The sequence below is a fragment of the Balaenoptera physalus genome (assembly GCF_965194825.1).
Source record: "Balaenoptera physalus genome assembly, chromosome: 1".
In the NCBI taxonomy this organism is placed as follows: Eukaryota; Metazoa; Chordata; class Mammalia; order Artiodactyla; family Balaenopteridae; genus Balaenoptera; species Balaenoptera physalus.
The window spans coordinates 79,593,806-79,617,539 of NC_138882.1; the positions used below are offsets into that span (position 1 = coordinate 79,593,806).

General features: G+C 50.3%; 2 protein-coding genes across 4 annotated transcripts in view; both read left to right on the forward strand.

Annotated features, from left to right (window-relative positions):
• LOC309637395 (uncharacterized protein) overlaps positions 1 to 13,094 on the forward strand; it is a 48,458-nt gene extending 35,364 nt beyond the window's left edge. Inside the window, exons 3-7 of one of the 3 annotated variants that reach the window (XR_014250516.1) lie at positions 1,060 to 1,146; positions 1,513 to 1,606; positions 2,819 to 3,073; positions 3,644 to 3,771; positions 11,652 to 13,094. Coding sequence is in view for 2 of the 3 variants with exons in the window: in XM_082411932.1 (XP_082268058.1) it covers positions 1,060 to 1,146; positions 1,513 to 1,606; positions 2,819 to 3,201 (564 nt within the window). In the remaining variant the exon portion in view is untranslated. The other 2 variants (XM_082411933.1, XM_082411932.1) reach the window with 2 other exon arrangements.
• Positions 13,095 to 13,964: 870 nt separating this feature from the next.
• Positions 13,965 to 22,671, forward strand: SLAMF9 (SLAM family member 9; the record flags this gene model as incomplete). The annotated part of the gene is given in 10 exon segments (XM_082448966.1): positions 13,965 to 13,968; positions 14,358 to 14,507; positions 14,510 to 14,532; positions 14,842 to 14,946; positions 14,950 to 15,085; positions 16,159 to 16,214; positions 16,217 to 16,234; positions 16,238 to 16,433; positions 16,848 to 17,384; positions 20,742 to 22,671. Coding segments are annotated over 9 exon segments (894 nt in total). The 3' UTR covers positions 17,054 to 17,384; positions 20,742 to 22,671.
• Between the last annotated feature and the right edge of the window lie 1,063 nt (positions 22,672 to 23,734).

The following is a 23,734-nucleotide window of genomic DNA, read 5'->3' on the forward strand; positions in this document are numbered from 1 at the left end:
CCTTTCCACGTGCTGAGACCTACATCATCAGATCTGGTGTCCTGTATGAAGATCCACGTTTATCCTCATAACTGACACCAAAGTCAGTTATCCTTTCTAAAGTCCCCACCCCAAGTCTTGTCCTGTCTGCTGCTTCTTAGAGGATGAGGCAGTTGTCATTTAAGTCCCATCTGGCTTCCTTTCCTCATTCCTCCTGAAGCAGGGAGGATGGGGAGTGGGGAGAGGTATGCCATGGGCTGGCTCCGTGGACACCCTAAAGCCATGATGGCCAGATGCTGGGCGGAAATGTTCCTATGAAGCTTCTCAGGAACTATGACCAGTTGGGGGTGGGGAAGCGGTGGGGACTGGCACTTCCCAAATGTGTGTAGGAAGAGGGAGTAAGGGGACTCACTCATCCTCCTGTATCCACCATTCCCATGTTGAATCTCTCTTTCCATCAGGAAGTCCTTATTGTTGAATCTAACCCCCATCACTTTTCTCCATTGCAGAGCCCTGTGATGGAAAGTTTGGTGCGTCCTTAGTTTCATGTCCTTGCTGTTTCTGTGTGTATGGCTGTATTCACGTCCCCTTCTGACCACCCAGACTAGAAATGTCTGTCTGAGGGGACAACCGTTCCGCTGAGTTTGTTTCAGCCCCTGACTCTAAATCAGTCAGTAAGGCTGGCTTCATGGTGCTGAGCTGGAGCTTGTGTGCCCATCTGTGCTGAGCCACATGCCAGGTCTGAAAGCATGGGAGGTCTCAAGGTCTCTTCCCTCCTGCAAATGGCCTTGAACCCACCCCCTCCTTCCCAGTGCCCAGTGACGAACATCTGTGTCTGGGCACATTCTGCTTTTCTCTCTCAGCCACTTTCTCCCATTCACACCAGGGCTCTCCACCAACTGAAGTCCTAGCCTTGCCTGCAGGAGCTATAAGATGCGTGACTGGCTTTGCTGTGAGCTCAGCATACAGGACAGAACAAATCTTTCCCATAACTGGAGAGACAGAGCATGATGCCAGCAAAAATCCCTTCTTTTTGTCTCTGAGTGAAGACTGTATCTGCTCACCTTATGTGTCTTCCAGCATGACCTGGGACCTCGACCTGTTACTCCAAGGACTCTGGCCCAACCCTGCTTTGTGTCTCTCCTGTCTTCTGCCACCAACAAGAATGCAAGCCTATGGTCAGCTGTCAGTCTTCTCACTTACTCATCCTGCTCCGCCTAAGCTGCGGTCACCCAGATTCTTTTTTTTTTTTTAATGTTTACCTTTTAAAAAAAATTGTTTTCGTATTTATTTATTTGGCCGTGTCAGGTCTTAGTTGCGGCACGCAGGATCTTTGTTAGGGGATCGTCCTTGCAGGGTGCAGGCTCTCTAGTTGTGGTGCGCGGGCTCCAGAGTGCGTGGGCTCAGTTGCCCCGCGGCATGTGGGATCTTAGTTCCCCGACCAGGGATTGTACTTGCATCCCCTGCATTGGAAGGCAGATTCTTAACCCCTGGAGCACCAGGGAAATCCCTCACCCAGATTCTCGATTCCAGAGTCTCTCCTTTCCTCCTCCTGATCATCCTCCTTGTGCAATGAGAGACTCAGCCCCTCAGGATCTTCTGCTGCAGGGAGTGGATCCCTACTCAGGTAATTCAGGTAGGAGGGGTTTAGGAAAGGATGGAAAACGGGAAATAAAGGTTAGAATCTTTTGTTTTATCTAGTTTTTTAATTAAAAAAATATATGAATGCTGTAAAAACATTAGAAAATTTTTTAAAGAACAAAGAAGCACATTGTGAAAACTGTTTTTTCCCAGACCTAGCCCACGAGTTACCCGGTCTACCCACTATATGCTAAAAATCTTATATGCATATGCAAGCTTATAGATGTGTGAATATGTACGTGTATACCTTTTTATACACAGTGGAGGTGCACTGTACACATGGGTTCACGTGTTGCTTTTAATTTTCTTTCACTAACACTTTATCTTCGGGCTCACTCCATTTGGTATTTATGGACATACCTCTTTCTCATGGCTACATTATATTTCATTATATGGCTGGGCCGTAATTATTATTATTATTATTATTATTTTTTAATTTTGTGATCTGTGTTTAGTTTCCTCCCTGCCCCTCCTTCTGCCCCGTGGATGCTGGTCTGTTTTTTTGGTTTTTTTAAAATTTATTTATTTTTTTATTTTTTAAATTTTTGGCTGTGTTGGGTCTTCGTTTCTGTGCGAGGGCTTTCTCTAGTTGCGGCAAGAGGGGGCCACTCTTCATCGCGATGCGTGGGCCTCTCACTATCGCGGCCTTTCTTGTTGCGGAGCACAGGCTCCAGACGCGCAGGCTCAGTAGTTGTGGCTCACGGGCCTAGTTGCTCCGCGGCATGTGGGATCTTCCCAGACCAGGGCTCGAACCCGTGTCCCCTGCATTGGCAGGCAGATTCTCAACCACTGCGCCACCAGGGAAGCCCTGGGCCGTAATTATTTAACCAGTCCCTTGTTAATAAACATTTTAGTTGTTTTCACTCTTTTGCTGTTTTATGTATATATATAAATAGTCTTATATATTTATATATATTATATATGTATATGTATCTATAGTCTTCTAGATACTACCTCCTTAGCATCACTCTGCATCCCAGTAGCCGAGGAGGGAGACTCCGGGCTTTATTGGTGCGAGGCAGCACTTGAGGGTGGCTGGGTCCAGAAACAGAGTCCCCAGCTGGAAGTCAGGGTGTGGGGTAAGGGGAGGACGGGAAGACACTCCCCAGGGGCCTGGGCGGTGGGCAGTGGGGCCCCCTGGGAATGTGGGGAGGGGTCCCTAAGGGAGGAGCCTGGGGGGTCCCGCTGACCCTTCCAGCTGTGTGCTGCCCCGGTTCCTGCGTCCTGTCCTCTGCTCACCTTGAGACCCACCAGCCGAGCTGTGGAGCTCCTCCCCTCCGATCCTCGTTCTACCTCAGTGGGGACACCATGCGGAACCACGTGACTCCCCATGGTGGAGCCGTCTCCTTCCTCTTCCCGGTGACGTCAGAGCAGGATGCCGGGAACTACGCCTGCGAGGCTGAGAACAGCGTCTCCAAAGAGACAAGCAAGCCTGAGACACTCTCCGTGGAGGGTAGGTCTTGTCCCCCCAACTGGGCTGTGAGCCCCAGCAAGCTGGCCAGGGTCAGATCTCACTCCTCTGTGTTCCTCCCGCCATGCTGGGTACAGAGCGTGGGGACCTTGGAGGAGGGAGATGTGTAGAGGGAGAGGCACCTCAGGTCACATGAGCATAAGCAGTTCGACAGGTCCCCTTTTTACAGTCACAGATGTTGTGGACCCTTCAGAGAACCACTTTCCTGGGATCTCACTAAGTCTGAGCCATTTGGATTTTGGCCTCAGACACAGGCAACTTGTCTCCTGTGGATAAGCCATAAGGTGTGTGTTATAGACTGAATGTTTGTGTAAACCCCAAATTCATAAGTTGAAGGTCTAGCCCCCAATATGGTGGTATTTGGAGATGGGGGTTGCTGGAAGGTAATTAGGGTTAGATGAGATCATGAGAGTGGGGCCCTCATGATGTGATAAGTGCCTTTGTAAGAAGAGACACCAAGAGCCTCCTCTCTCTCCCTCTCCACCATCCCCCTTCCCTTCCCCTCCCCCACCTCTTCCCCCTCCCCTCATCTCTCTCTCTCTCTCTATCTAGGCGTGCAAAAAGAAAAGGTCGTGTGAAGATACATCGAGATGGCAGCCACCTACAAGTGAAGAGAAGAGGCTTCAGGATGAAACCTACCTTGCTGGCACCCTGATCTTGGACTTCTAACCCCCAGAACTGTGAGAAATTACATTTCTGTTCTTTAAGCCTCCTAGTCTGTGGCATTTTGTTATGGGAGCCCGAGCTGACTAAGACAGTGTGTGTTAGAGAGACAGCAGAGAGGGGGAGAGCCTGACCGAGGCACACACAGGGACATGAACAGAGAGGCTGGAGCTGGAGTCCCGGGTGCAGATGGGCTCCAGAGACCCACAAGAAGCCCAACAACCTCAGCTTGGCCCCCATTTCTCCCCGGGTCTGCCGATGCCCTCTCCCCAGAGCTGGCTGCATTGCCCTCTCCCCTTGCTGCTGGGGTGGGCAGTCACACGGTCTGCATACCTCTCTGCCGAGGGGACCCTGCGACCACACAGCCTGGAGGTATTTCAGGAACCTGAACTCCCAGGACTCCCCAGAGCACCAGGGGAGAAATGGTAGCTGCTTTGCCCAGGTGCTGGCTGAAGGCTTGTGAGAGTGGCTCTGAGGCTCTGGACCCTGAGTGCCAACTATGACCTTGACTCAGCATCCTTCCCAAACAGCTCTGCAAAGCTGCCAGGACCCCCACCCTTCTACTGCATGCATGCCCATCTTAGCCTACTCCGCCTGGAATCCCTTCCCTAGTAACGTGAGAAGATGGCACAAGTCTGAATCCACCTCCGTCTCCTCAGTATCTCCTTGCCTTCCCTGGCCTCAGAGGGCACTGTCTCTCCTCCCCTCACTCAGGGCAGAGCAGCACCCCTGGCTCCCTCTTCCAACCCTGGGTACCACAAGAAGCACAACAGAGGGGCTCAGGCTGTGGGCTAGAGTCCCTGCTGAGGTCCCTCACCTATTGTCAATAGGGGACTGTAGTCAGGTGTCTGGTCGTGACTGGATTGATTCGATTTGACTGGTTGGTTTATTCCTTCTTTCCTTCTCCCCTTGCTGGAAAAATGAATTTAACACATTGTGTCGTGAAGAGTTAACTTTCCCAAAGAGAGGTCTGGCTTTTGCCATTGGTTACTGGAAGTGATCTTTAGACCTTTGGAATGTCAGGTCTGATAAGCGTGTCTTCGTTTGCATGGGGACCTTGGCCACCAGACGGTCTAACAGTGTGATGTATGATGAAGGCTTTGGGCCATGCAGGATCATTTCTCCCCGCAACCTTTGGAAGGCTAGAGGCTAAAGATCAGTCATGAGGGCCGTATGTCATCAAGCCCCAGCAAAACCAGCACCAAGGCTTGGGCGAGATTCTCTGTGTGTATTGTCACAGAGATGCCAGGAGCGTAACACCGTCCTAGGAGTCCATGGAGAGAGGACATGTTTGGTACTTTTCCTGGGCCTCTGCACTTCCTCCCTAGGCTGATTTTTAACCTGTGAGAATAAAAGCTTTCAGCGTGTTCTATGAATCCCTTTAGCAAATCTTTGAAACTGAGGGTGGTTTGGGGGAACCCCTGAAACTTGCAATTGGTGTCAGAAGTGAGGGTGGTCTTCTAGTCTCTCTAACTGTACGCTTGGCTAAACTCACACGTGTTTCACAGAATGCGTACAATGTGGCAAGATAAGACACCAGTCAGGAAAATGAGATTAGAAGAAAGCAGGGTAGGAAGATAATCCAATGCCAGGAACACTGTCAGTATCCAAATTGCATGCTTCAGTGTTCTATCCCGGCCATGGGAGGCCACCCACATAGCTCTCTACTCTACAGCAGCAACTCTGAGGGTGTAGTAACATCAGCTATAGGGTCACAAGACTGCTCAGGAAAACAGCCCTGGGCCCTGCAGTTTCCGGCACTGTGTTGGACTTCCTAAATGTTTGTAGGATGAGTGGCTACTTTTATATATCAGTTGATGACAGCTCTGATAAGATGAGGCAGCCTCCCAGATTCTGATCAACTCTGGGACATTGATGAGCTGGAGTTTTGAGCCCATGGTGGTGTGGAGAGCTGGAACCTGATCAGTGTTGAATTTGCTGAGAAAAGTATCATTGTGTGCAGAGCTGTCTGGGTGGCCAGCTGGCTTCCCTCAGGCCACCCCACTTTGTTCCCCTTGAGCTCTCTTTGAGTGCCTCCAGTCTCAAATAGAAATTAACAATAACGAATGAATACACATACAAATTAATAATGACACCAGCAATACTAACATTTACTGAGGGTTTTCTGTATTGGGACATCACAGATAGAGTGTGTTACACCCCAAATTTGTTTCATCATGTAAAGTCCTGCCACCAAGGTACCAGAGGACCTGGGTTTTGGCAACTGTGTGGCCTCGGAGAAGTCCCTCCACCCCATGGACCTCTGGTTTTTATTTTTGTTTTTTGTGTTTATTTGTAAGATAAGGGGTTGGACAAGATTAGTAGATTCTGAACTTTTTTTCTTTCCTATTTTCAAACGAGTTCTGCATCAGCACCCCGCATGTCAAGGAATAAATGCAGGCACACGTCTTGGGTTGAAGCTCTGGCCCGGACCTGCTTCCCTTGGCAGTCCTGGACACAGTGCTTCCCAATTCCCAGGGGGACTCCCAGGAGGCCAGATCCAAAGCCCCCAGAGTCCCTCTCATGTTCTTGGAAGCCCAGCCCAACAAGGCAGCGTTTCACAGCTCTACTCACTGGGAAAGAAACATTTTGTGATTAGAGACAAAGGCAGCTCAGGCTGGGGAACTTTCTCTCTGCTTCAGCAAAACAGAAGAACTGGCAGTGTGGGACATTCTCAAACATTAGCGTACAGCGGAATCCCCTGGGGACCTGGATAAGCAGGTGGATTCACAGCCACCACCAGGTCCCGTCCCCGTTGGGATTCCCTGGGTCTGGAGTGGAGCCCAAGGAATCAGCATTGTAACCAGCCCTCTGTGGGATTCTGATGCAGAAGATACAAAATCTGCACTGTGAGCACGATAAGCAGAGCCTATGGCGGGGAGTCGATTTGAGCAAAGAAGGGCAGACACATCATACTTACAAGGAAGTTTGAGGGAAGGGTGTGGGTATAGGAACCACTCTGGGATTTGGATGCCCAAGAGATAAGGAATGAGTCGTCAGGCAGTGTGTTTTAAAGGGGCTCAGGGAATTCCCCAGTGGTCCAGTGGTTAGGGCTCCGCGCTTCCACTGCAGGGGGCAAGAGTTCAATCCCCGGTCGGGGAGATGAGATCCCACAAGCTGCCGCATGGCCAAAAAATAAAATAAAATAAAATAAGGCTCAGCCCAGCGTGCTGCGTCTCTGCGTACATAAAGGGCTGATCTGGTGAGCAGGCAGGTGGCGTGGAAAGCACCGAGCTGGGCTGAACCTGCCGGCAGCGAAAGCCCTCTGTGTCCTCAGATCAGGGGCTGATTGGTGCTGCCAGAGAACAGTCTCAAATCAGCCTATTCATGTATCATCTGTTAGAGACTTCCTCCCTATTCTCTTCAATAGCCACAGAACCTGGCCAAGTACGAAGGGGTCCCAGGTCTTCACAATCCCCAAGCCCACCATCTCAACACTTAACCAACCTTCAGTAACAACCACAACTCACACTCTTTGAGCCCTGGCTCTGTGCCGCTCTATGCTACGTACTTTACGGGCATCATCTCACTTCATTTTCACAACCGCCCTACAAAGCTGGTGTTGTGAGGATCCCATTCTGCAGATGAAGGTTCCAAACCAAGCAGTTTGGTTCCAGATCTGTCATCATTTCCCCTGCCCACCCCACTACCTTTCTCCAGATCTTTAGGGCAATTTGTTGACCAGAAGAGCTAAGGGTGACCTTGACCTCTTAAAGCTTAGCTATTTCACTGTGATTCCTTTTCTAAGATTTTGCTCCTGTTTTAGGGTAATCACATAATTTACCCTACAAACCAGGATACTTTCTAAGAGTGAAAAGGAGCATGATTAATAATTAGGCCAGGACAACAGACTTAAGCTGGGACTGTCCCAAGAAACCTGGACCCAGACTCACTTCATCTGTTTCAGACTTCGTCCATTCTCCTGAAATACCTGCCTTTGACACACCCACCTAAACCTTCAGTGTCAGCAGATAACTTTGCCTCCACTTTACAGAGAAAATTGAAACCACATGACGGGACACCCCTTAACTTCCTGCCACAGACAAAGAAGATGCTACCTGCATCTCTGATCATCTTTTCTTATTATAATGAAGGGCCATCTTGCAATCTAAGACTGGTTCTTCTTCCTGGGCTCTGAATCCCAGCTCCCTCCCAACTTCTGGGGGTGTTGGGGGAGGCCTTGCTCCACTGACCATCTCCTTTCTTTCCTGCAGCTCCACTCCCCACTTGCTTCTTCTCTTCTCAGCATTTAAATATGTTCAAATCTCTCCCATTAAAAAAAAAAATCAACAGCATAAACAACAAGGTCCTACTGTATAGCACAGGGAACTATATTCAATATCCTATGGTAAACCATAATGAAAAAGAATATAAAAAAGAATGTATATATGTATAACTGAATCATTTGGCTTTACAGCAGCAATTAACACAACATTGTAAATCAACCATACTTCAATAAAATTTCAAAAAGTCAGCAGCAATAAAACTTTCCCTCTACCCTGTTTTCCCTTCACCTCCAGCCTTTATTTCTCCTGCCTGTCAAAGTAAACTTCTTGAGAGACTATGACTTCTAAGCTCTTGAGCAGGTCTCAAGGCTCTAAGTTGAGCTGTCTCCAGGGCACCTCTGCTGCCCCCTCTCTGATCTTTGCCACCTCACTCTTGCCCAACTTGGTCAGGATGCCATCTGTGCCTCCATGTGCTCTGCTCTCTCCCACCCTGGGGGTCCTGCCCAGACTGGTCCCTCACAAGGGACACTCCTTTCTCCTCTGTTTCACAAAGGCTCCTCTGGGTGCCCTTCAGCAATTTGCGGGCTGTTTCGGTTCTCACCAGCCACCTTCATAGTTCAACTGAATAATCACTCTTTTAACCCTGACATTTAAAAAAGAAAAAGAAAGGAAGAAGGTAAACCATGTATCAGGCGCAGCCCCTTTGATGGAACAGAAGACATGTGCAGGTCTCAATGTGCTTTGCTGCGGGAGGGAGGTGACTGATTTGGAACTTATCTGCTAATGGCTCTGCTGTGTGGGTCCCGGTTCCTGACGAGAAGCTGAAGAGAAAATCTGATCAAAGGTTTGACCCTTTATTATCCCCCCATCCTTTCATTGGAACAAGACCAGATTTTCACTGGTCCCTGTTTCCCAAGGCTGTTACCTCAGGAGAATTGGGGTGGGAATTGGCTGCACAGTGTGGCATGCAGGATCTTAGTTCCCCGACCAGGGATCGAACCCGTGTCCCCTGCATTGGGAGCATGGAGTCTTAACCACTGGACCACCAGGGAAGTCCTGAGACTTATTTCTCATTAACTTATTTGCTCCCTAGAGACCCAGGCAGAGGAGACAGGGCATCTAACTTTGACTGGCTGAACTACTTTATCATATATAATAGTATCTTAATCTAGGTTCCTCCCAAAGCAGGGCCTTTGACAAGAACTTGGGTAGAGGTAGTATTTTCTGGGAGATGATCCAGGAAGCCAACATAAAAGAATGAGGAACATGAGATGGGGAAGGGAGAAAAGCCCGTAAAAGGTGTGGACAACCGGGCTCAATCTGCTGAAGAACCCTGGAGAACAAGCCTCAGAATTATCCCACGGAAGGGCAGGGAGGCTGGGGCATTTATCCACCAACACAGCACTCCATTGACTCCAGGGGTTGCCTCTGGGGTCTGTACACTCCCTACACTTTCCAGCTACACTGCTACTGGGCTGATGCCCTTCCACTGCTGCAGAGATAGCCCTGAAGCAGAAAAGCAGAGGTGCAAACTTCAGGGTACAAGGGCACAGTCGTGAACTGTCCACCACAGCACTGCAGAAATCAACTGGGTCACAGGCTGTGGTAAGGGGACCCTATGTGTTAACTGGAACTCTCCCTGCCGTGGTTCCACTGAGGTGTCCATGGGACAGGAATGGAGAGATCAAAGGCAGCGTGAGGGAGACCTCCCCCTGTGAAATTTTCAACCAGAATGAAGGAGAACCTGTGTCACCGCTCTTGGAATCCCCTCATCCACGGATGGAGAGTTGAGAGAGGGAGATTGGAAAGAGATTTCTTTTCTCTTTTTTTTTTTTGGCCGCACCACGTGGCTTGTGGGATCTTAGTTCCCTGACCAGGGATCGAACCCGTGCCCCCTGCAGTGGAAGCACAGAGTCCTAACCACTGGACCATCACAGAATTCCGGAAAGAGAGTTCTTTAGAAATAACCGTTATTTTATTGTCAGTCCCCACCTCATCCCTCAAAGGATAGATGATTTTATGTCTGATGGGACTTCAGAGAGAGGACGTGTGCCTGCAGGTGAGAGTAAGGGGACCGGAGCCTAAGTCAGGGCTCAGAGAATTAAAAACAACTGTGGACTGAAATGGGACTCCCGCGAGGTGGCCAGGAGTGTGGCGATGTGCTGTAGATCTCGGAATCTGTCAGGGGCCAGGAATGTTTTTGGAGGGCAACCGAGGACCACCTATGAGACACAGCCTGTTTGTTTGGTTGGCCTGGGTACCATACAGTGGGGACAGTTGGAGGGGTGAGGGGTGGAGACAAGACGTGCAGCCAGGTGTCCAGGAGCTGAGGAAGGACTTTCAAAGGACCACCCAGAAGAGAGATGCATCCTTCCTGGGTCAAGAGTAGGAGAGAGGGCTTCCCTGGTGGCGCAGTGGTTGAGAATCTGCCTGCCAATGCAGGGGACACGGGTTCGAGCCCTGGTCTGGGAGGATCCCACATGCCGCGGAGCAACTGGGCCCGTGAGCCACAACTACTGAGCCTGCGCGTCTGGAGCCTCTGCTCTGCAACAAGAGAGGCCGCGATAGTGAGAGGCCCGCGCACCGCGATGAAGAGTGGCCCCCGCTCGCCGCAACTAGAGGAAGCCCTCACACAGAAACGAAGACCCAACACAGCCAAAAATAAACATAATAAATAAATAATAAATAAAAATTAAAAAAAAAAAAAAAAAAAAAAAAAAAAAAGAGTAGGAGAGAAAGAACCAGCAGAAACCTGTAAAAACCCACGTAACTGCTCCTCAGAAGAGTTCGTCTTAACCATCTGCCAGACCCACAGAGCGCAAAGCCACTCTGCCAGATAAGAACAATTCTACCACCTCCCCTCCCTGCCCACCCTCCTGGAGAGGGGGAACATGAATTGGGGAGGCAAGTTGAGGGGAGCAGGAGGAAGGGGGAAGCTGAGCAGAGAGCAGGACCTCTCCCACTGCCCTGCTGTAACCTTCCAGCCTGAAATAGACCCAAGCCAGGGCAAGGGGAGATAGCTTGATTCTATTTAAGTTTGGAATTTTGTATATTATTGGGTTGGCCAAAAATTTCAGGTTTTTTTTTTTTTTTTTTCCGTTAGATGGCTCTAGTAGCGCTTAGTTGTCTTTAACTTCATTTGAAACAACTTTGTTAGATTCAGTTGTGACAGCTCTCATTTCAGCGTGCATTTAAAAAAATCTTATCAATATTTGTGAATTTTTGTGTAGCCATTTTAATATTGAAGATGGAAGAAAAAAGCAACATTTTCGGTATATTATCCTTTATTATTTCAAGAAAGGTAGAAACGCAAAAAAAGATTTGTGCAGTGCATGGGGAAGGTGCTGTGACTGATCGAAAATGTAAAAAGTGGTTTTCGAAGTTTCATGCTGGAGGTTTCTTGCTGGACGATGCTCAGGTAGACTAGTTGAAGTTGATAGCGATCAAATCAAGACATTGATTGAGAACAGTCAACGTTATACCATGTGGGAGAGAGCCGACATACTCAAAATATCCAAATCAAGCACTGAAAATCATTTGCACCAGCTTGGTTATGTTCATCGCTTTGATGTTTGGGTTCCACATAAGTTAAGTGAAAAAAACCTTCTTGACCATATTTCCACATGTGATCTCTACTGAAAAGCAACAAAAACGTCCCATTTTTAAAACAGATTGTGACAGACGATGAAAAGTGGATCCTGTACAAGAATGTGGAACAGAAGAGATCGTGGGGCAAGTGAAGTGAACCACCACCAACCACACCAAAGGCCGGTCTTCATCCAAAGTAGGTGATGTCGTGTATATATAGTGGGATTGGAAGGGAGTCCTCTATTATGAGCTCGTTCCGGAAAACCAAACGATTAATTCCAAAAAGTACTGCTCCTGATTAGACCAACTGAAAGAAGCACCTGATGAAAGCATCTGGAATTAGTCAACAGAAAACCCATAAACTTCCATCAGGATAACGCAAGACTGCATGTTTCATGATGACCAGGCAATAACCGTTACAGCTTGGCTGGGAAGTTCTGATTCATCCACCATATTCACCAGACATTGCAACTTCGGATTTCCATTTATTTTGGTCTTTACAAAATTCTTTTCATGGAAAAAATTTCAATTCCCCAGAAGACTGTAAAAGTCACCTGGAACAGTTCTTTGCTCAAAAAGATAAAAAAGTTTTGGGAAGATGGAATTATGAAGTTGCCTGAAAAATGGCAGAAGGCAGTGGAACAAACTGGTGAATATGTTGTTCAATAAAGTTCTTGGTGAAAATGAAAAATATGTCTTTTATTTTTAGTTAAAAACTGAAGGAACTTTTTGGCCAACCCAATACATGAGACAGAAGTTCTCATTTCTGAACTGAGAGCAGAAACCTCAGGGGAAGACCACCCCACTGAATAAGATTGAAGAGGCAGTGAGAGACGGAAATGGAGTTGCATTTGGGTCGCAATCCATGAGCCAGAATAAAAAATCAGATTTCCAGAGCACTTGAAAATCATGTTCGGAGAAGGGCTTTCTCCACACTGGACTGAAAAGGGCTTAGTGAGAGTGGGGTAGGGGCTGGGGAGGGAGTGATGGTAATTATTTCCCTCTGCTCAATAAGTATAATGTGCTGTTTATGGAGACAAGTTTAATCAATCTGCACACAGTCACCTTTTGAATGATCAGCATATTCACTGCAGCAGCCATGAAGGTGCCCCTGGATCTCCTTTCAAGAGAGAACCTGTCTTCAGCTGCGAGGGATGCAGTTAACTGACAGCCTCCAGCTGCAGCACCTGCAGGACCCATGCACTTCCTGGACAGCCCCAGCCAATGACTGCGCACAGTGAGGGTGCGGGAGCTCCGCTGCAGAGCTCCCTGATGAATTAGCGGAGACTGTCTGCTCAGCATCATGGTCCCAGGCTCTCCTTGCTCATTTCTGCTTCCTTTTCCTTTTAGCTTTTACGGGCTTTACCCCCCACACTCCCTCCCACACACACATTAAACCTCTTTCTTTTTTTTTTTTTAATTAATTAATTAATTTATTTTTGGCTGCGTTGGGTCATTGTTGCTGCTCACGGGCTTTCTCTAGTTGCAGTGAGCGGGGGCTACTCTTCGTTGCAGTGCGCGGGCTTCTCATTGTGGTGGCTTCTCTTTGTTGTGGAGCACAGGGTCTAAGCGCACGGGCTTCAGTAGTTGTGGCTCACAGGCTCAGCAGTTGTGGCTCACAGGCTCTAGAGTGCGGGCTTCAGTAGTGTGGCATGTGGGCTCAGTAGTTGTGGCTCATGGGCTCTAGAGTGCAGGCTCAGTAGCTGTGGCACACGGGCTTAGTTGCTCCGCAGCACGTGGGATCTTCCCAGACCAGGGCTCGAACCCGTGTCCCCTGCATTGGCAAGCGGATTCTTAACCACTGCACCACCAGGGAAGCCCTAAACCTCTTTCACTCCTAACTCCAGCATCTGATTCTCAGAGAACCTAACTCATTTGCTCAAATCTTCAACTGAATTTTTTCTTCCTTGCTTTAATATTATTTTTTAAATGATTTTATGTTAAAAAGTTTTCATACTCAGACTGAGACCTGATGTACCTTTTCATAAAACCTAGCCCCTGAGGTTTGATAATTGTATAAATTGAAGTTTAAGAACTATCATCTCCTTCATTCTCTTCTTCACTTAGCAGACCTTACTCATCCTTGAGGTCTCAGCTTAAATATCATTTCTCCATGGGGACCAGCATCCGTAGGACATACAGAGATGTCCCAAAAGATGGAGTCTGCCTGGGGAGATAAAGATGTTTATATGGTCATATGATCACAGCAACATAGGAACTGCTAAGGGAGACCCGAGGCAGAGTATCCTGAAAGCCAAATGATAGGGCTGGATAGAAAGTGTTCAAAGAACTTGGGGAAAGTGGTATGTCTGGCAAGTCTGAGAGTACAGAGAGTAGGATCTAGGAAGGCTTCATTTAGGAAGTGGGATTTCAGCTGAGTTTGAGGGACAGCAAACATGAGTCAGTGGGTAATGAGAAAGACTGCCAGCTCCAGGACAGGAGTATCTCTTTCCCCCTCTGTTCTCCTGCTGGGTCTTGGGCTAGCAAGTCACCACCTTTGGGACCAAATGCTTCAGCTCTTCTGGAGTAAAGAGGACTAGGGTGTGGCTTCAGTGCAGGACCAAGAGATGAGGAAACCTGGGGATATGGAAGGGGAAGCAGCCCCATATCCCTCCTGGGGATATGGAAGGACAGCAAATGGAGAAGAGAAAATTTGGAGGGTGAGGCACAGATGAAAGCCAAGCCCTGGTAGGTGCTCAAGTCAGGTGCAGCAAAAAGCTAGAGCCAGAAGAGGCAACTGGAGGACAAGGTTGAGTGTGGGTCATAGAAAATACTCAACTGAGGTTGAGACCACAGCCCTGCTGCCAGTCTCAGCAGCCTAGAGACACCAGCTGTGTTGTTTCCATATTTTCTTTCTTTATCTGCAGCCAAAGGGGACTCTGGAGATGGTGTGGATCCCGAGGAAGTGGTTGTGGTCCTTCAGGAGTCCATCAGCCTCCCCCGGAAATACCATTGGATGAAGAGGTTGAGGGTTTCTCTGGTGGCACAGTGGTTGGGAGTCCACCTGCCAGTGCAGGGGACACGAGTTCGAGCCCTGGTCTGGGAAAATCCCACATGCCGCGGAGCAGCTAGGCCCATGAGACATAACTACTGAGCCCGTGCGCCCTAGAGCCCGTGCTCCACAATAGGAGAGGCCACCGCAATGAGACGCCTGCACACCACAGCCAAGGGTAGCCCCCGCTCGCCACAACTAGAGAAAGCCCTTGCACAGCAACGAAGACCCAATGCAACCAAAAATAAATAAATAAAATAAATAACTTAAAAAAAAAAGAGGTTGAGAACATCATCTGGTCCTCCCACATAAGGCTTGCCACTGTGATGCCAGGGGAAAAGGGACATCCGGCTACCATCATGGTGACCAACCCTCGCTATGAGGGCTGAGTGAGCTTCCTGGAGCCCACCTACTCCCTGCACATCAGCAATCTGAGCTGGGAGGATTCGGGGCCTTACCAAGCTCAAGTCAACCTGAGGAAGTCCCAGATCTCCACCATGCAGCACTACAATCTTCATGTGTACCGTGAGTTTACTGGGAACCATAAACCTGCTTTTCCTGGCTCTCCTGAGCTTCTCACACAAAGGATCAGGGGTCTTAGGACTCGGGGTTAAGGCTTGAGGTTCTGGGATGGGAAGGCAGTCTGCCTCCAGTGTGTCTGACCCCAGTATCTGCACTGCGGGTAAAGTGACCTGGAGTAGCAAGGCCCTGGACTGACGCTGTTCCTGTGGATGTGCTCAACGCAGTGAGACGGGTCAGGGGTTTTGTTTACAGACGTCTAGGGAGCCTTTCTCTCCCAGTGAGATTCTGCATCCTGGACATGAATGCCACCTCCATTCTTGAGCCTTTTGTCCTTCTGTGTGATTTGAAGGCTACTAATCAGGGTCTCCTTTCTACTTGAGCCCAAATTTCCTCTTAGTGCCTGTGACATTGACTGATTTTCTTTTTCTTTTTTCATTAATTAATTAATTTATTTTTGGCTGCGTTGGGTCTTCATTGCTGCGTGTGGGCTTTCTCTAGTTGCAGGGAGTGGGGGCTTCTTTTGCTGCGGAGCTCAGGCTCTAGGTGTGCAGGCTTCAGTAGTTGTGGCGCACGAGCTCAGTAGTTGTGGCTCCCGGGCTTAGTTGCTCCGCGGCATGTGGGATCTTCCCGGACCAGGGATTGAACTCGTGTCCCCTGCATTGGCAGGTGGATTCTTAACCACTGTGCCACCAGGGAAGTCCACTGACTGATTTTCTACCTTGAATCTTGCAGAGGCACTGATTAAACTATAAATGCCCCTGGGAGGGGTGATAATATTTTCCAAGATCAAGGAGGCAGGACGGAGTTTGAAAGAAGGTGGGGTGCAAAGGTAAGAGAGAGAAGGCAAGTCATAAAGGGGAGGTAGAAGATGCCAAAGGCAGCTCTGTCTGCTTGGCAGCTGCCCTGGGGACCCTGGAACAACAGGTTTGATGGTGGCTAGGTGCTGTTAGTTTGGCTTGTTTGTTAAGTGAAGCAGGTCTCAGTGGGCAGCATCCGTACCCCAGTGTTGAAGAGCTCAGGAAAACAGACCCAACCCCTGATTACTTAGAGGGTCTTTGTGTTTCTCCTTCATCTAGGATGGCTGTCACAGCCTCACATGACTGTGAACTTTGAGATCTCTGGGGAAGAAGGTACTGTAATATGTCCTTGACATGATCCGTAGGGAAGGCAGGCCTGGATGTGACCAACTGCTGGATATCCTGGGAGGACGGCACTGACACGGCCCACGAAGGCTCTGTCCTCAGCACGTCCTGGAGGCCCGGGGACAAGGCCGTCTCCTACACATGCCGGGCAAACAGCCCCATCAACGACATCAGTTCCCGTCTCATCCCTGCTGGGCCCTTCTGTGCAGGTACCAGGGCCCCAGAGACAGCCCCTGAGCGACCACAGGGCCTCAAGTCTACCACCTCCCTCCCTCCCTCCCTCCCTCCCTTCTCCCCAGGAGAGTACATGGAATCTAGAACCTAACTACGTGGAGACTTGACTCCTGGATTGGGGAGGGGCCCCCCACTTTCCCTGTGCGCCTTCTTAGTCCTCCCAGCTTCCAAAGATCCCTTCTAGTCTCTTACTCAGGTTGAGGTTACTCCCCAGACCCCAGACCCTGAAATTCTGTGAATAGAATATACATTTCCTGAGATATTTGCCAAGGAACATCAACTGACTGTGAACTTGAGACCCCCTTTGTGGAATTTGGGGTAGGTGTCTGCCCCCTAATCCAGACCTTCCCTCTGGTGAGCTCCTCTCTCCTTACCTTCTTCTGTCCCAGATCTTGGCTACCCTTCGGAGAAGTCCTCCACTTCCTTCTGTCTCCTGGCCAAGGCATTGCTCATCCTCTTGCTTTTTGTAATTCTTGCTGTGGGGCTCTGGCTCATCCGAGTCCAGACAAGATGCAAAATGCCAAGAATGAAGAAACTCAGGAGAAACAGAATGAGACTGAGAAAGAAAGGGAAGCCTGGCCCCAGCCTGGCCTGATGGCCCCCTGGGGACCCCTGTCCTGAGCATTGTTTCTTCCCAGCCCCAAGGGAGACCTTCTTCTCCTTCCCAGACTCATCGCTTCCCAGGGGGCCAAGGGGTGGGTGTCCCAAGGGCCATGCTCCCCGAGGGAAGATTGTCTGGCAATAAAGTCAAATTAGGTGACCTCACTTGGAAGGAGCTATTTGGTCCTTCACTGGGTGACTCTGGCAAAACCTGCTTTCCTGCCTTTTCTTCCATTCCAGTTACACTCTTCCAACCCCACGTGCTTCCCACACCTGCCTTTGGGAAGGAAAGTGAGTCTAAAAGACCCGCTCACAATGAAGTGTTGGTATGTTTTTATTCATGCCTAACCCATTCCCCACCAACACACATAACATTTACACTTCAGTAAGAAAAGTGAGAGATTCCTTTTAACCTAACTGAAGCTGTGACTCCTGCATGGGAGATTTCAGGCAATGAGAACGCTACGTAAGAGTGGTGTTATTCCTGATGATCTTTCTGCTCTCACACCCTCCTTCCGCCCTGGCAGATGAGTTCACTTAGTTTCTCCCACCCACCCCACCCCACCCCAATCTAGAGGCTGTCCGGCACGGGCGCTCTGAAGCACCCCAGTGCAGTCCTACTCTGGGTCTGACCTTTCTACTCTGACCTTTTGGTCATCTCCCTGGTGCCAGCTTCTCTGGGGCTCTCGTGCCTGCCCCACAGAGATGGCAACTGAGCCGGATTAATAGCGGAGGTCTGGACCCTTGACCTCTGTTTGTGGTTGGTGTTACTGTCCTGTCTGTCCCTTCTCCATAGATTTCCAGGTGTCACACCTTCTCTCTGGACTCTTGTCCTGGGTTAATGCCCACCCCCTACACATACATTACCCGTCCCCCCAACAAAGGCCTTTAAGTGTATATGTTCTTTCTCTTTCCCAAGCCCAGTGATCAGTCTGAACTCCTCACCCTCTGCTTAAGTCTTGGTCATTCTCCCCACATCAGATCTTGTAGATGTTACTTAATGTGGCTGCTGTGGCAGGGTGGGGAGGGGGGTGAATTGGGGAGGGAATGGAAAACCACTGAAGTCACAGGACATGCCTAGGGAGTGAGTGACCTGGAGGAGGGTGGTGTGTAGGATACGGTAGGGAGATCGCTGGGTGAGATCTCAGGAGATCTGGGCTGTGCTCTGCCACTGGTCTCTGGCTTGGGACACTTTGTCCAGCAGATGTCCATGGAGGCACCGTCCCTTTCCACCAGGAACATGCACTTTGAAGGAGAGGCATGCACAGGTGCAGCTGACTGGCGCTCTTACAGAGACAGGGCTAAGTGAACGCCTTGGCTCCCACAGGGGCAGGAGGGGCCGGTAACCCCGGGGGATTTTAGAAGAGGGTCTGAGGGGTAGAGACAGAGCCATGTGGCAGAAGCCATGCCAGACATCTCTCTGCATCTGGCTTTCCCCTCTCAGTGAGGAGAAGGATGCTGGCCTCCAAAGTGTTTCCCAAGAAAAGAAACACTGAGACCGTGAAGGCGCAGTGGGACGCACTGGGGAACCACAGGGACCAAGGACGGCTTTAGGGAAAACAGGACACATGGACCAGGCACTGGGACACTCCAGGAGGGGGCTCCAATAGTAGCCAGGGGTATGGTGGAAACCAAGAGTCAGGGTCTCCAGGGCTGGAAAGGAAGCAGGTCCAGGAGGTAAGCAGGGGCTTTCTGTCTAGGTTTTTGGGCAGGAGATGGAACCCTGTAGGGCTTGGGAAGGAGGTGATGAGGTTGGGAAACCGGTCCCCAAAGAGCTCCTAAGAATAGCAACCGATCCACTCTACTCCCTGAAGGTCTGACTCCTTGTCCTGCTGGAAGGCAGTCCCTGGCCTGAGGCTGGTTCTCTGTGCCTCCCTTTGGGCTGAGGAGTCCCACCTCCAAAAACGCACGGAGTTCTAGGACCAAGCCTGCAGCACCCAACTCCTCCGATTCCTTTAATACCTTTCTGGAGACTGAGTGGAAAAGGCCAACAGCCATCTTGCACACACGGGGGCAGGTCTTTTCTTGTATATTTCAGAGTCTGGCACGGGAAGTCAATAAGGGAATGAACGTCCCTGTATGGCTGGCCCAGGGCCCTCCCTGGAATTTGGCAAAATACCTTCTCACACCCAGTCTCTGAACAGAGAAAGGCTGAGGTCCCCAACCAGTCCAGAGCACCTGGAAGAGGAAGGCTCAGACCCTCAAGAAGGTGGAATATAAGCTCAGAGAGACCCAGACCTCTTCCTCTGCAGGAAGCCAGGATAATAATCACCTGACAACACTTTGCCTTATGCAAAGTTTGCTGTTTTGAAATAGGTGAAAAGCAAACTGAGGGGAGGAGGATAATATTTGAGCATTGAAGTGTCAGGCATTGGGCTGGCCCTGGAGAGGCGGAAAAGACACTGCCCTCAAGGAACTCTTTGTGGGGTGTGTAAGATATAATTACAACGAGGTGTGACAAGGGCTGTGGGTGAAGGTGAGGGCGTGGTGGGAGGAGTCATTGATGGTGTCCTGGAGGCAAGAGGTAAACAGAATTTTGACCTGTGATTAGCAGTGAGTTCAGGGAAGGGAGAGAAGGACATTCTAGCCAGACAGAAGATAAGTGGGAAGCCACTGATAAGTGAACAAGCACCATGAATTCTAGGGACTACAGGCCACATGCTGCTGCCCTGTGATGAAGGGGTAAGTGAGAAATGAGTCTGGAGAGGTAGGCAGGGCCCCTCTGATAAGGCTAAGGGCTGGGGAGGAATTCAAGGATGAACAAGACCATCTCCACACACTCATGTGGAGCTAGAGTCTCGTTGGGTCAGCAGATAAGCACGCCAACAGCCAAAGGACAATCGATGAGGAACCACGCCTCTTTTCTGATCAGGTGACAGGACCAGTGCTCATAGCATGTGGTCAGCAAAGTCCCTGTAATTGACAACATTGTCTGGTCTTCTTGTCAACAAGTTGAAAATATGTGGGTTGGCTGAAGCTTTGGTAGAATGATGCTAGGTAGAATCTTAGCAGATTGAATACACTATCCCAGAGGGTGATGATTACGGATCCAGGACAACCCAGAGGAAAATCTCTAGTTTTGAGCCTCAGGGATTAATTTTACTGACTTTCACTCCTGGCGTGGTGAGCGAACAAGTTAGGGTTAGGTTCCTTTTCTTACCAAAAAGCCAACAAGATGCGTCTGAATCAGAGCAAGATGACAGTAATAATAAAACACAAAATAAACTTCCAGAAAAAAAAAAATGACCATATCATAAACTTTAAAAAATTGAAAATCATTTTAAATCCCAATTTTACAAAAAGGTATTTTAATGTCCAAGAGAGTTTAACTTATCTTCAAGAAAACACTGGAGACAGCAGAAATGAAACCTTTGAACCAGAGATGGAACTGATTCTAACATGGGGAAGGGAGATCTTTCCCACTAGTTGGTGAGGGGCCAAGATGTAAAAGAGGTTGCGCTCTTCGACCCTCTTTCCTAGGCATTCTGCCTGGCCTTGCTTTCATGCTGTGTCCACTGACATGTTTTCATTAGAGTCTCAGCACTGTTAGGTCAATCTGTTACATTGTAACATTGGAAGCAGCCACTTCAGGAAAATTTGCTGGAACGATAGTGGGAGAGATCAAGCCACTGCTCCTGCCTCCTCCCTCACTCCCCCCCCGCCCGGCCCCATTTTCATCTCAGGCTGTGGCAAAAAGCACCCAGATGTTTACACCTGGAAGAACTTTCCAGCAGTCAAAGTCCCTGAAGATGGGGCTTCCCTGGTGGCGCAGTGGTTAAGAATCCGCCTGCCAATGCAGGGGACACGGGTTCGAGCCTTGGTCTGGGAAGATCCCATGTGCTGCGGAGCAACTAAGCCCGTGCGCCACAGCTACTGAGCCTGTGCTCTAGAGTCCGTGAGCCACAACTACTGAGCCTGCGTGCCGCAACTACTGAAGCCCGCATGCCTAGAGCCCGTGCTCCGCAACAAGAGAAGACACCGCAATGAGAAGGCCGCACACCACACCGAAGAGTAGCCCCTGCTCGCCACAACTAGAGAAAGCCCGCGCAGCAACGAAGACCCAACACAGCCAAAAAAAAAAAAAAAAAAAAAGTCCCTGAAGATGGAATGAGTCACTATAAGGGGTGGTGAGCTTCCTGGCCCAGAATGTATGGGGCTGGATGACCACCTGGAAGGGAGGATGTGGCAGGGATACTGGTCTTGAGATAGGAGATAGATGGGCACTTGGGCTGGACAGCTGGTGTTTGTCGCGTGGAGTAAAACTAAAGCTTTGTTCTCACCCAGACACTCCAAGGACAAAGTTAGTGGCGGAAGCTGAGCTCTGCTGAAGTAAAGAGATAAGGGTCCCACTCCTGAGGTCAAGGGAAACTTCCCTGTCTGCACATGCGCAGGAAGGCTCCTTGGGGGTCAAAAATGGAGGGGTCACCACCCCATAATAAGTGTGGATGTGCACACACAGGCCTCTGCGGTGAGATCCATCTTAGCAAAAAGTTGTGCATGCATGTTGGGGAGGGTCCTAGGACTGGTCAGGTGTGCAAAACGAAACAATAGGCCAAAGGTAAACAAAGGGTCCTAGGACTGGTCAGGTGTGCAAAACGAAACAATAGGCCAAAGGTAAACAAAGACACAGAAGGACTGTCCTGTATAAGTGATTTAAATCACCTCTTTACTGTGCTTCTCCACATTAGAGAGGACGCCCATACCCTTTCTCTCCAGGTGTATATTTCTACTTTGCTTCAGTCTTAAATAAACTTTTTCTGTGTGCTCTCCCACTTGTGCTGTGTCTCTAATAATAAACTTCGTACGTGTTTTTACAGTTTTTGCCTCCTTGAAACATTCTTACTTTCAATGGAGGTAAGAGCCAGGGAACTTTGTCTCTAGCCCCTAGCCCCTGGTGGTCTGGTGGTTAGGATTCCTGGTTTTCATCCAGGCTTCGCAGGGTCAATTCCTGGGCAGAGAACTAAGATATCTCTTCAGGACCACTCACTGCTGTCCCTCCGAGTTCAGTGTGAGCCGTGGTTAGACCCATCCTGTTGGGTCTCTCCTGGTGTTGAGGCCATGATTGGGAATGGTGCGCTCTGAGTGGCAGGAGTTCAGCCTGGGGTGAGATAAGAGTGCTGCTTTTAGGGAAGGCTTCCAGGGGAGCACCCGGGCAGACTTAAGGCTGCTTAAGCCTGGTGGGGAAGGTGTCATGACCCTGCCGCCCCAAGGCGGCACCAAGGGGAGGAGGTAGAAAGCTCTATGGGGCAGACATGCAAGATGTATTTTTGCCTGCTGTTGAAGTTTCCAAGGGGGTGGGTGTGATGGAGCCCCAGCTGGGTCTGATTCCAGCTCTGTCCTGTGCTGGACAGGAAGTCTTGGGCAGGTGACTACACCTCGTGGAACCTCAGTTAGTCAAACGGAGCCACACCTACTTCTGAGGGTTTCTGTACAGGTTCCGTAAGAGTCATGAAGCATGTAGTCCAGGATCTGGCTCCCTGTAGGGGTTCAGTAAATGATCACTTATTTCATTCCTCCTCTCTCAGTCTCCCGTGCCAGGATGTCTCTCCCCTCTGGGCCCGTTTCTCTGGGTGGCTGGTGCTGGTAGCTAACTTGGCAACCTCAGGCTGGGAGCGCCGCCTTCCCCTCTGTACACTGTGGGCGGCGCCTGGGCAAGATTTGGGAGCTCGCCAGTGCAGACAGGTATTTCCAGTCCAGCCAGAGAAGATATGTGTGGAGGTAGGAATGGGGATGGGGGAGGAGATCAGAGGAGCGGGGTGGGTCCCCTGGGAGGAGGGCGGGGAGTCCTGCTCCCCGCTTGGTGCTCCTGCCCCCAGGCTCAGATTTCAACCCTAGCTGCCACTTCTGCGGTTAAGCCCGTTAGGGGAGGGGAGAGGGTCCAAGGTGGCTTACACAGGAGGGAAGGTGTGCAAGGAGCCAGCTGAAGGCCGGCTCCTGCGACCCCGGGAGCCCGGGCCCTGACTGGCGTAGCCCCTCAAGCTTGCGGCGGGAAGCGGCCAACCGGCCTTTCCACCCTTCGTTGTATCGAGCTCCACCAGGGGGCGACCCGGGCCCACGTGCCGCCCAGTCCTGCTCTCTCGAAACTACAACTCCCAGGCCGCTCGGGGGTCGCGCCCGCCTTGCCTCGCCTTCTGCTCGCTCCAATTGGCCGCCGCGGGAGGGGGATTGGCGGTCTCCAGGGCGACGGGAGGCGCTCTGGGCATCCGAGGCTAGGAGGCGGGTCCGCCCCCTATTGTGTAGCTGGAAGAGTGGAGCGGAGCGGTGCGGAGCAGGTGAGGGCGGGAGCGCCCTGGGGGCAATGGAACGGGGTGCCGGCGGGGGGATGGAGAACAGTGCGGGAGTTATGGGGGGCAGGAAAAAGCGGGGAACTTGTGGAGAGAAGTGGAATTCTTTGGGGAGCTGAACTAGGGGAGTTCTGGGGAGTGAAGTGGAATTCTGCGTGGGTGGATGGGCGGGTGCTCCCGGAGAAGTGGAGGAGTTCTGGAGGTAATGAGTGTGCCTGGGGGTGGGGGGATGGGGGGGTGGTTCTTGGTGGGTTCCAAAAGCAGGGAGAAGTTCCAGGGGTCCGGAGAAGGCGAAGAAGGGAATTAGGGGCGGGGTACCAGAAGTGTACTGTGGGCTGAGGCAAGAGAATTCGAGGGAGGGAAATTCCAGGGAAGAGAGGATAGGAGAAGTG